Source organism: Acinonyx jubatus, chromosome E1 (assembly GCF_027475565.1).
Source record: "Acinonyx jubatus isolate Ajub_Pintada_27869175 chromosome E1, VMU_Ajub_asm_v1.0, whole genome shotgun sequence".
NCBI classification, from domain to species: Eukaryota; Metazoa; Chordata; class Mammalia; order Carnivora; family Felidae; genus Acinonyx; species Acinonyx jubatus.
The window spans coordinates 8,985,706-8,998,200 of record NC_069397.1 but is presented as its reverse complement, the minus strand read 5'-3'; the positions used below and the strand labels follow the sequence as shown (position 1 = coordinate 8,998,200).

The window sequence follows — 12,495 nt, the reverse complement described above, 5'->3', positions numbered from 1 at the left end:
TAGCATTAAAAATTGGCACTCTGGGGGTGCCTGGGTGGCTCAGGTCCATGCAGACAGCTCGGAGCCTGGAGCCTGCTTTGGATTCTCTGTCTTCCTCTGTCTGTCCCTCCCCTGCTTGTGCTCTCTCAAAAATAAATAAACATTAAAAAAAAAAAAAGAAAAGAAAAGAACTGGCACTCTGGGGGCACCTGGGAGGCTCAGTCGGTTAAGCATCTGACTCTTGATTTCAGCTAAGGTCATGATCTCATAGTTCATGGGATCAAGCCCCAAGTAGGTCTCTGTACTGACACCATGGAGCCTGCTTGGGATTCTATCTCAAAATAATAAACTTTTTTTTTTTTTTAAACAGAATTGGCAGGGCACTTGGGTGCCTCAGTTGGTTGGGCATCTGACTTCGGTTCAGGCCACAATCTCACAGTTTGTGGGTTCGAGCCCCGCTTCGGTCTGGGTGCTGACAGCTCAGAGCCTGAAGCCTGCTTCGGATTCTGTGTCTCCCTCTCTCTCTGCTCCTCCTCCACTCATGCTCTGTCTCTGTCTCTCAAAAATAAACAAACATTAAACAAAACAAAACAAAAAACCAGAATTGGCACTCTGGTGAGAAGTCCATGCTTACTGTATATATACCAGAGCCTGACATCAAAGAATAGACCATTTTCATAACAATGTAACTCTGCAACACGTTTATAGCTTACAAAGCATTTTCACATATTCAACACTCACAGAAATCCTATGAAGTCAATGTTGTAAATATTTTTAGGTTTTGGCCTTTTTTTTATCAGTGTGTCACTGATCTTTGAAGAACAGCTCTTTTGGGGACACAGATGGACACTTGTTCATACTGAAGGTTGCTACCAATTGCAGTGGACCTGTTTGTTTTACCATCCTTGGATTTCTCTTAGGGAAGCAGCCCTTTCCCACTGCAGTGCAAGTTGAGTGGGATGGGCCTCACCTTCCACTGCTCCGCGGTTTTACAGGGACTCGGCCTGCTCAATGACAAGATCGCAATTCAAAGCAGCAAATGGCTCGGTGATCAATCAGCATGATCTCAAGCAAAGCCGAGAAGTACCCTTGTGGATTTTGCCGGAGCTATTTAGAAAGAAGTATTCCTCTTGGGATTGCAAATGTTTCGAACCATACTAACTTGGGATTTCCAGTAGATGTATTTGTCATCACCGGAGAAGATAGAATATAGCCCACACAGGAAAAAAAAAAAAAAACAGAGCAGAGATGGGAGTCTTTGACCAAGCAATGCCTGAGTCTCTGGTTTCAACCCTTCAATTCCCCAGACACGTGAACTTTTCTGACATGGTAGTAACGTTTATGGGTGAATTGGCAGGAGTGGGGGAGGGTAAAGTATGCACATTTTATGTACAGTCTACTCAATCTAAGGGCAGACTATCTGCTTTATGGACTAACAGAGGCTACCACTGTGAAACATGTAGAGAACAATTCAATGAAAACATCTGATTTTTTGAGGGCGTTAATTGGAACTAGAAGGTAATCCACAGATGTCATTTTATATGTATTACCAGAGGGGCACACGCTTTCCCCTTGCCAATAAAGCCTATGGTGAGAGATAGCTCATGTGGTTCTGGATTCCAAGACTGCCCTGTTGGGGCCTAAAAAGGTAAAGGAAAGGACAAAGCAGGGACAAAGAGCTTCCCGTTGAGTCCTGTTGCAATATTAAAAAGTAAAAACTCACCTAGGAAAACAAAGTTATTAGAAACTTTCAATAGACAATTGAACTGGTTAATTGCCAACAAATATGAGTACTGTTTGGTGTTCTTATACAGTACTATTGTTTTTATTCTTTGGGTGGTTACACTCTCCTCCCAAAAGCCAGACGTAGTTTAAGATTTATGCTAAATCAGTCTATCTGATCTTGTCTAGTTGTAACTGTACTTTCTATAGGTACTCTTGCTAAATGAGTGGTCCCTTTTTTCTCCATTACCCCCTGCTAAGGGAGTGGAGCCTGCACTTGGCTTGAGGACTCAACACCAGTTGGTAGAAACGACCTTTCTCTACTCTTTAACCTTCTTGCAGATCCATGGGCCGTGGAGGGAATTCCCCCATCCCCTGTCTGACAAGTGGTGGAGCCCAGATGAACAATTAGAAGTGTGATCGGTTTCCTGAAGGATTTTACGGTAGGTCTTTCTTTGCCTCTTAAAATATGCTTAAATTAGGAAAACTTAGAAGCAATTTACAAAAGTTTCTGACTATATATATATATATATATATATATATATATATATATATATATAAACATCTTTATTGACAGTGGACTGGTAAGAGCAGTCAATTTGGTTTTATACGTAACCAAAAACACTTGAAAAATGGAACATTAAAACTTCCAACAATCACACTGGAGTACAAACAACACAGGTCGAACATCGAGCATAAACAGAACAAATACTGAAATGTAAAGGATCAGAGTTCTCAGCAAAACGAACTTAGAGCACGTCTCTCAATGCTGTTGAAACTGTAAATAGATTACAAACTTGAGTCTTTGGAACTGTCAGATAGTTCCCAGTAGAGTGGTATGCAGAAGGGAAAAAAGCAGATTCCCCAAGGTCTCAAGGAGGCTCTGTAGGGAGCAGCACCAGATGGAAGGAAGAATAGAGAAGCCCCTTCTCTATGATGAGCTAGACAGTAGGATGGTCACAGTTCTTGACCGGTAAACAAGAGGTGTCAGATACATTCATTCTTAAGTAATTTCTGCTTGATTGATGCTTAGCCACTTATTATATAGACTGAGTTTTTATCTCCTCAAATTTATCTTGAAACCTAATCCCCAGAGTGATAGTATTAGGAGGTGGGGTCTTTGGAAGGTCACGAGGGCAGAATTCTTCTGAATAGGGTTAGTGCCCTTAGAAAAGAGGCCCCGGAGAGCCCTCTTGCCCTTTTACCAAAAAACACAGCAAAAAGATGGCTGCCCTAGAACCAGGAAGGAGGCCCTCGCTGGACATTGAATGTGCTGAGGCCTTGATCTTGGACTTCCCAGTCTCCAGGACTGTGAGAATGTTGTTTATAAGCCACTCAGTCTACGGCGAGTTATTTGGTTAGCAGCCCAAATGGACTGACATTTCATTAAAAAAAAAAAAAAAAGTAAATATATATATACACATATATATACATATGCGTGTATATATATACGCACATATATATACATACGTGTGTCTATATATATTTACAAACATACATATACATATAGAGGTTTTCCACATAATTTATCATGTGCCAGGTCTTTTACATGCATTCTTATCTAATCCTCACAATCTTATGAGAGAAGGATGACTTATTCCCATTTTACAGATAAAGACACTGAGACTCAGTAAGGTCACATAAATGCTAAGTGAAGGTGGCAGAATTCAATCCCAACTTTGAAAATCCCACGTGGGTCTTATTTTGTTAGTCAAATTTGGGCCCCCAAATTATGACCTTATTTTCACTCAAGTGTTGGGCACGCTGAGAAATATTAGGCATTTTAGGCTTGTGGGGGACATACAATCTCTACGGCAACTCCTGGACTCTGCCGTTGTAGCACCAACACACATAAACAAATGAGTGTGGTCAAGATCCAACTAAGCCTTGTGTTTGGAGAAACAGGCAGAAGGCTGGACTTGGTCCATGGGTCCAGGCCACAGTCTGTCAGTTCCTACTTTAGACCATGAGTATGGAGCACTGAGGTGGTGAAAGGATTAAGCGCCTTTCCCTTGTTCCTGTGCCAGCCCCCTATTCTGACCTCTCAGACCTTGAGCCTTCCCACCAGCCTCCACCCTTTCAACGTATCTTTCTTTCCAAAACCTCTTTCTAGCCCTTTCGGCCCCATATCCTATTGTTTTGATTTTCATTGCTGCTGGATTTAACTCCTTCATCCTTAACCATCTCGTTTGCTCTCCACTATCACTTCTTTAAACTCTATTCCTCTACTTTTTTTCAATAATACAACAAAGGTTTACAGAGAAGGAATTACAGTAACAAGGACAGGGTGGAGAAGGCAAGAGCACGGACTGGTTGCTGAAATGTTCATAAAGGATAGAAGTTAGAAGAGAAAAGAAATCTGTCACTACTTTCCTTCTACCTTTTCTATAATTTTCTTGTCATACAATAGAGTAACAATAAAAACTGACATTTGCATAGCGTTTGGCTAAATATTTATTTCAACTTTTGCTTTTCCAATCCCACTGCTGGTTTTTGGTCACCCAAGTAACTTATGTTATCATTGTGGTTTCATGTCTTTGCTACCTTCTTAAAAAAATGTTTTTTTAAATGTATGTTTATTTTTGAGACAACGCGAGAGACAGAGTGCAAGCAGCAGAGGGGCAGACAGAGGGAGACACAGAATCCGAAGTGGGTTCCAGGCTCTGAGCTGTCAGCCCAGAGCCCGACGTGGGGCTCGAACTCACGAACTGTGAGATTGTGACCTGAGCCGAAGTCGGACGCTTAACCGACTGAGCCACTCAGGCACCCCTCTACCTTCTTTAGGGCTCTGGGATGTAGCAAAGACCAACACACATCTAGGGAGAACAGTAATAACAACAAAAAGTGTGGACAGAGCCAGAGAAATGGCAACCTCTTCTTCATGGAGGGAGGCTGCTTATCCTCCAATGAGTCACTGCCTTGTGAACTAATTTCCATATCTGACAGGAAGGTGTGTCCTTGTGTCTCACAGTTGCTTCAATTATTCCTCTTGACTGGGACCCTAAATATAACAACACATCGAACTCATCAACTTTTCAGACCCTCAACATCCCAGGGGCCTTTTCTCAATGCGACATAGTTTACAAAAAGCAGAATAATGTAAAGAAATGAAATCTTTACGTGAGTATAAAAACAAACAAACAAACAAACAAACAAACAAACAAACCAGGATTCCTTCAATGCCAAAGATGAGAAAAGAGGCATTTGACTGAAAACTACAGTTAAGAGGCTGACCCAGTCTCAACTTCAGGGTAATTCCAAGGAAGTAGAAAAAGAAGATCTACACAGTAGAGGGTAACAATTATCTAAACTGATGACCAGCATAATCTTAAATGAATGCGACTTGGAACCTGCTGTAAATACATTCTATTTATGTGCATCAAATGAGACAGTAGCCTTTGGGGCAAGGAGAGGATCCAAAGCATATTTCAACTTTTAACCTTTAAGTTTTATAGCTAATATAAAAGAAATGACCCTCTCTGGAGAAATGACACTATCTGTATTATCTGGAGATCTACTTTGGATCCAAAGAGGAACAACTCTGTGCCTTCCTGATGATAAAGATATGGGTCCTCTGCCGAAGTTAACAAACGAGAATTTCCGTACAGAATGAGAAGCTATAAACAGGGCTTTGATGTGACAAAGAGAGGGAGGACCCAGATCTCACCACAATGATATTGCTATCCACTCCCAAGGATTTCTTGAATTTCCACGAAAGGGTATTTGGTGGGGGTGGGGGGGAAGGGGATCAAAATTTGAGATCCCTAGCTAGAAGCTTTCATACTGATTCAATCAGTAGATGGAAGGAACATTCTGTTTATGGCTCAAAACTATGTATTATGCAAGTAAAATCAGATGCATACACGATTGGTCCTCCAGCAGCATTTTATGGGTATTCCACCTAAATGCTCAGGTATTTAACACAGTGATAAAACCAACTTACATTTCTTCACATTCAATAATTTTTCAGAGTTGCTCTTCAGTATGAATTCTTTGATGTCTGATGAGGGATGAACTGCACTTAAAGCTTTTCCCACATTCGTCACATCTGTAAGGCTTCTCTCCAGTATGAGTTCTCTGGTGTTGAATAAGAGCTGATGAATGAATGAAGGCTTTCCCACATTCATTACATTTGTACGGTTTCTTTCCAATATGAATTCTTTGATGTTTAGCAAAATTTGAGCTCCGGCTGAAGGTTTTCCCACATTCGTTACACTCATAGGGTTTCTCTCCAGTATGGATTCTCTGATGCTGAACAAGATGTGTGCTCTGACTAAAGGTTTTTCCACATTCGCTACATTCATATGGCTTTTCTCCAGTATGAACTCTCTGATGTTTAGTAAGGGATGAGCAGTGGCTAAAGGCTTTCCCACATTCCTGACATTTGTAGGGTTTCTCTCCAGTATGAGTTCTTTGATGTTTAATAAGAGCTGAGGAATGAATGAAAGCTTTATCACATTCATTACATTCATACGGCTTCACTCCAGTATGAATCAACTGATGCTGTACCAGATGTGTACTTCGATTAAAACCTTTTCCGCATTCATTGCATTCATACGGTCTCTCCCCAATGTGAATTCTCTGATGTATCGCGAGGGATGAGCTTTCTGTGAAGGCCTTCTTGCATTCACTGCATTCAAAGAGAATTCTGGTATGAGTTCTCTGATGTTTAGTTAAATTAGCTCTGTGGCTAAAAGATTTCCCACATTCATTACAGCTATAGGGTTTCTCTCCAGTATGGACTCTCTGGTGTCGAATAAGCACTGAATGGTAAGTGAAGAGCTCCCCGCAATCATTACATTTATGAGGTTTTTTCTCTTTACAGGTTCTTTGCTTTTTCATTAAGTTTGATTTCGGTTTCAACCTTTTTCCAAGTGTATGGAAGGCATAGGATCCTTTGGGAACTCTGTCTTGAGTGAGAAGAACAGACTTCTGACCAAAGTTTTTCCAATATACGTCATGCTCATGAGCTCCTTCTTCGGGGAGTGAATTCACATGGGTGAACATTTCTCTCAAGGGTCTCTCCTGATTTCCTTGCTGATTCTCTAACCAATTTTCACATTCAAGAGTTGTTTCCAAGCTGGAGTCATAGACACCGTTTCCTGTCAGTCTGTCTATTACTGCGGCTTGGCATGATTCTTCTTTGGAAATATCTTGCGCTGAAGTTGAATCTTTGCCCTCGGGTTTAGCCTCCAGGTCTGAAAGAAATTGGAAATGCAAATTTCCTTCGTTTTCAGTGCTCAACAAAAAGCAGTTCTGTAACAGCTAATGAAGATGAAACGCATGCTTTCGAGGAGTAGGTGGATTTGACTTTCATAAGATGATTTGCAAAGAGAAGCAAATGAAAGGAAACAAATGCACAGACGTGGAGAGAATGAGGAGACCTTATCCAGGACAGTCAAAAGGGGATAAAGATGACCAGAAATACAGGAGAAGGAGAGATTCAGATGGAGCAATACATCACTGGATGAGCAGGTACTGAGCACACTAGATCAGCAGAGGGGAGAAACGAATTCTTACTGAACATCGACTTCTGTAATAAATACACGGTTATCACTTTAGTGTAGAGGACGGTCATGACGTCTAGGTTTCCAGACATCCAGTCCCACTCGTGTCCAAATATGCGTCCCATTTCCAGTCTAATCTTCCCTAACAATGCTTTTATATACACCTCTGATCAAAAATCTATGATCGCCCGAAGATATAATGGCAAATATATGAAATTATACTTACACAAGACTCCTCATTATAACACTACTTGACACAGCCAAAGACTGGTAAATCTTAATATCCTACCTATACAACAGAGAACTCATGAAACACATGATGATGTAGACATACAACTGGAAAATCTTAATATTCTACCGTAGAGAACTCATTAAATACGCTCTGACGTAGACATAAAATGGAGTACTAGGCAACTTTTTAAAAGGTCAGAAAGGTTTTCCATATATAGGTGTGAAGTTCTCTCCAGGATAGAGTAAATAATTTTTTAAAAAAATCAGCAGGCTGCAAGTAAGGGTGTATAGTTTGCTACTTTTTGTGTAGGAAAAAAGGTGGGGGGGCAGGGAGATACAAATATACATACATATTTAGTTATATCTTCAAAAACCAAGGACAGATTAATGAAATACTAGTAAAAATGGTTGCCTATGGGGAAAGTATCAGAATAGAAGAGGGCAGGGATGGAAGCTCGATCTCTCTAAATATATTAGAATTTTTATATCCAATATAAAACTACTTCATAAAGCTAAAATAATTTAAAGAGCGTGCGTCAAAGGAATAGATTGGTCAATCAAACAGGAGAGCAACTTCCGAAAGAGTCAAGGATGTGCAGCTAAAAACAATACAAAGGTGATATTTCAGTCAGTCAGTAAAAGGTAATTTGTTTTCCAACAAATGGCGCTATGACAACTGATTAAACATTTAGAAGAAAATTAAGTTAAGGGCGCCTGGGTGGATCAGGTGGTTAAGTGTCCGACTTTGGCTCAGGTCGTGATCTCATGGCTCGTGGGTTTGAGCCCGGCATCAGGTTCTGTGCTGACAGCTCAGAGCCTGAAGCCTGCTTCAGATCCTGTCTCCCTCTCTCTCTGCCCCTCCTCACCTGCTTATGCTTTCTCTCTCAAAAAGAAACATTAAAAAAAATTTTTTTTAAGTTATGATTTAAAAAATAATTGTATGATGTAATGTCTCAATACTCAGAAGATCTGCATAACTCGATGAACCACTATTTTCGAAAAGATCAGTAGGTTTTAACAAGAGTACGAAAAATTCATGGATCTGATTTCAGATACCACATTGTATCTCATCTTTAAGAAACTACCGCTTGTCCAGTTTCAGTGTGGATCAGAACAGCCACACTTATCTGAAAACACCTATAAAATACTCCTCTCTTTTCCAACTATATATTGGAGTGAGGCTGGATTTCTTTCACACAAATCAACCAGAACAACATATCACAACAAACTGCATTCAGAAGCAGGAGAATACAGATTTACAAAAATGTAAAGCAGTGTGTTTTCAGTATTTTTTTTTTGCAGCAAATAGTTGTTTTCATAAAAATTATATCATTTGCATTAACATGTAATGGGTTTATAAGTGCTTTTTTACATAGAAATTTTTTTAGTATTTATTTTTGAGAGAGACCGAGTGCGAGTGGGGGAGGGACAGAAAGAGAGGGAGACACAGAATCTGAAGCAGGCTCCAGGCTCCGAGCTGTCACCACAGAGCCCGATGCGGGGCTTGAACTCATGAACTGTGAGATCATGACCTGAACTGAGTCGGAGGCTTAACCAACAGAGCCACCCAGGCGTCCCTTTTTTTAATTTTAGAGACAGAGAGAGAGAGAGAGAGAGAGAGAGAGAGAGAGAGTGCATATGAGTGGGGGAGAGGGGCAGAGGGAGAGAGAGAATCTTAAACAGGCTCCATGCTCAGCACAGAGCCCGACATGGGGCTCAATCGCATGACCCTGGAAAATCAAGAGCTAGTCAACTGACTGAGCCCCCCAGGTGCCCGTGTAATTGTTATTTTTTTCTATTATTATTTTTGTAATGTTTATTTACTTTTGATAGAATGTGTGTGTGTGGGCGGGGGGAGGGGTTGCAGACAGAGAAGGAGATACAAAATCTTAAGCAGGCTCCAGGCTCTGAGCTATCAGCACAGAGCCTGATGTGGGGCTCAAACCCAAAAACCGTGAGATCGTGACCTGAGCCGAAGTCAGACGCTTAACCAACTGAGCCACCGAAGTGCCCCTATTTTTTTTCCCTAAAGTTTATTTATTTTGAGAGAGACAGAGACAGTGTGAGTGGGCGAGGGGCAGAGAGAGAAGGAGAGAGAGAGAATCCCAAGCAGGCTCTGCCCTGCCAGCTGCGCAGGGCCTGATGCGGGGCTTGAACTCACAAAAGCGTGAGATCATGACCTAAGCCAAAACCAAGAGTCGAACACTTAACTGACTGAGCCACCCAGGCGTCCCCTATTTTTGTTATTTTTAAATGAATAACTTAATAGTTTAAATTGCTTTCAGTTTCATTTCTAATACAGGAAGTATTGGTAAATATAAACCACATAAACAAAAGCTCGTGAGGTCCTCAATAATCTTAAACTGGATCCTTTCACACCAGGGTACCTAAGAACTGCTAAGAGTACAGAAACAGGGAGAGTATGTGTGAGATAAGGTTGGAATGATGACGAAAAGCCAGACTTTACAAGACTTTGTCGACCTCAAGGATTTTGATTGTTTTCTAAGAGCAGCAGGAAGACACTTCAATGTTTCAAGCAAAAAGATGACACCATCAGATTTTTATTTTGAAAACATCACTCTCACTGTAATATAAAGAATGGTGGAAATCTATGGGGGCTAAAGGTAGAACTGAGATTATCTGGGTAGTCCAGGCAAACAAAAGGGAGATGGAGGGATGCTAACTAAGAATGAAGAAATATTTACAATAAAATTAGATCAATGCAGTGACAAATTGGAAAAGGAGAGGGAGGGAAGGGTAGAAACCGTTCACAGATTTCTGGCTTGCGCAATTTGATAAGACAGCGGGTGTCGTTAAGACAATGATTGGAAAAGGATTCTCCTGGGTGGATGGAGAATTTGGGCATATATCAGGCAACCAGTTTCAAACATGCTGTATTGAGGCGTCTTTAACATAAGCAAATAAAGACATCAAATAGTTACACAAATGTTTAGAACAGTTGGCCCAAGGAGAGGTCTAGGCTGGAAATACAAATTTGGGATTCATCTAGATAGTGATGATCATTTGGTTGTGGGAGAAAATAGAGGCTGCAAACAGGTGGCCAGTGGGACAAATCTGACCCTCAGACTTACTGTATTTGGCCCACCCTATTTATACAGATTTTTTTAAGTTTTATGTATTTATTTTTAGAGAGAGTGGGAGGGAGGGGCAGAGAGAAAGACAGAGAGACAGAGAGAATCCCAAGCAGGCTCCAGACTGTCAGCACAGACCCTAACAAGTGGGGATTGAACTCACGAACTGCAAGATCATGACTTGAGTCAAAATCAAGAGTTGGATTGACTCCAAATTCTTTTTAAATGTTTTTATTTACTTTTGAGAGAGAGAGAGCGCACAAGCATGGGAAGGACAGAGAGAGACAGAGAGGGAGTCACAGAATCTGAAGCAGGCTCCAGGCTCCGAGCTGTCAGCACAGAGCCCAAAATGGGGCTCATACATGTAAACCACAAGATCATGACCTGAGCTAAAGTCGAACACCTAACCGACTGAGCCACCTAGGCGCCCCAAGAGTTCGATAGACTTTTTTTTTTAATGTTTTATTTACTTTTGAGAGAGAGCGAGCGAGCACAAGTGAGCAGGGGAGGGGCAGAGAGAGAGGTAGACACAGAATTCCCAACAGGCTCCAGGCTCTGACCTGTCAGCACAGAGCCCAACGTGGGGCTCGAACTCACAAACCCTGAGATCATGACCTGAGCTGAAGTCAGATGTTTAACCAACTGAGCCACCTAGGTGCCCCAAGAGTTGGATTGATCTTTTTTTTAATGTTTTATTTACTTTTGAGAGAGAGAGAGAGAGAGAGCAGGGGAGGGGCAGAGAGAGAGGGAGACACAGAATCTGAAGAAGGGTCTAGGCTCTGAGCTGTCAGCACAGAGCTTGACTCAGGGCTCGAACTCCCAAATCGCGAGAGCGTGACCCGAACCGAAGTCGGACGCTTAACCAACTGAGCCACCCAGGTTCCCCAAGAGTTGGATTGATTTTAACCGACTGAGCCACCCAAGCACGCCAGAGAGAGATCTTTCCAAGCACAAATCAAAAACTGGAAAATTTAGGAGCACCTGGGTGGCTCAGTCAAACATCTGACTTTAGCTCGGGTCGTGATCTCAAGGCTCGTGGGTTCGAGCCCCTCATCAGGCTCTGCGCTGACAGCTCAGAGCCTGGAGCCTGCTTTGCATTCTGTGTCTCCACCCCCCTCACTCTGCCCCTCCCCTGCTTATTCCATCTCAAAGATAAATAAACTTAAAAAAACCTGGAATATTTAGAAGATTGTAATACATTAAATTTGTACATTAAAAAGCACCCAAAACTGAAGAACAAAACCTAGAAAAAACGTCTGACAAGGATTAAATGCCTCGTGTATGAAGAGTTCTTGTAGCTCATTTAGAAAATGGCAAGATCTCCTGTAAAAAAAGGAAGAAGGGTTACAAACAAGCAAGGCTCAAAAAGTGACATGCCGACATGGGGAAAAGATGAATCTATAATCACAGGGGAAGATTTTAGAACTCTCAGTATTCCAAAGAATAAGAGGATTTAAAAAAGGATATTAAGACAAGATTTCTTTTTGGAGATATACACACTATCAAGTATAATTAAAATAACTATTGTGATAATTAGAACATATTATTGCAGCATGGACAGGTAAGTAAGACCAGAGAGCCTAGAAACAGACCCAAGTATATATGGGACCAGAGTTTACCAGAGTTAGGGTTACAAATCTGTGACAAAATATAGATTTTTCAATAAAAAGATGCTGAATTATCAGTTTTAAACATGGAAAAAGAGAAAAGTAGTTCCTATTTCACACAGTATGCAAACCCCGAGTATCTACCTGCAAGATAAAACTTGAACATTTTAGAATAAAGTATAGATTATCTTCCTGGCGCTGGAATAAGAAGACAACTCAGAAAAAGCATAAAGTATATTAAAAAAAAATAAAAGACAGGGCACCTGGGTGGCTCAGTTGGTTAAGTGCCTGAGGCTTGATTTCGGCTTAGGTTACGATCTCGTGGTTTGTGAGTTCGAGCTCCACGGCTGGCTCCGT

General features: G+C 41.3%; 1 protein-coding gene across 7 annotated transcripts in view; it reads right to left on the bottom strand.

The window, feature by feature from the left end:
• The window catches only part of ZNF286A (zinc finger protein 286A), a 29,892-nt gene that overhangs the window by 7,782 nt on the left and 9,615 nt on the right, over nucleotides 1–12,495 (bottom strand). For 5 of the 7 annotated variants that reach the window (XM_027047305.2, XM_053211862.1, XM_053211863.1 and 2 more), the window contains one exon: nucleotides 2,268–6,899. In XM_027047305.2, the coding sequence (XP_026903106.2) occupies nucleotides 5,668–6,899 (1,232 nt within the window). In that variant the 3' untranslated portion in view covers nucleotides 2,268–5,667. Of the gene's footprint in view, nucleotides 1–2,267; nucleotides 6,900–12,495 lie in introns of those variants that run through there. The other 2 variants (XR_008294068.1, XM_053211860.1) reach the window with 1 other exon arrangement.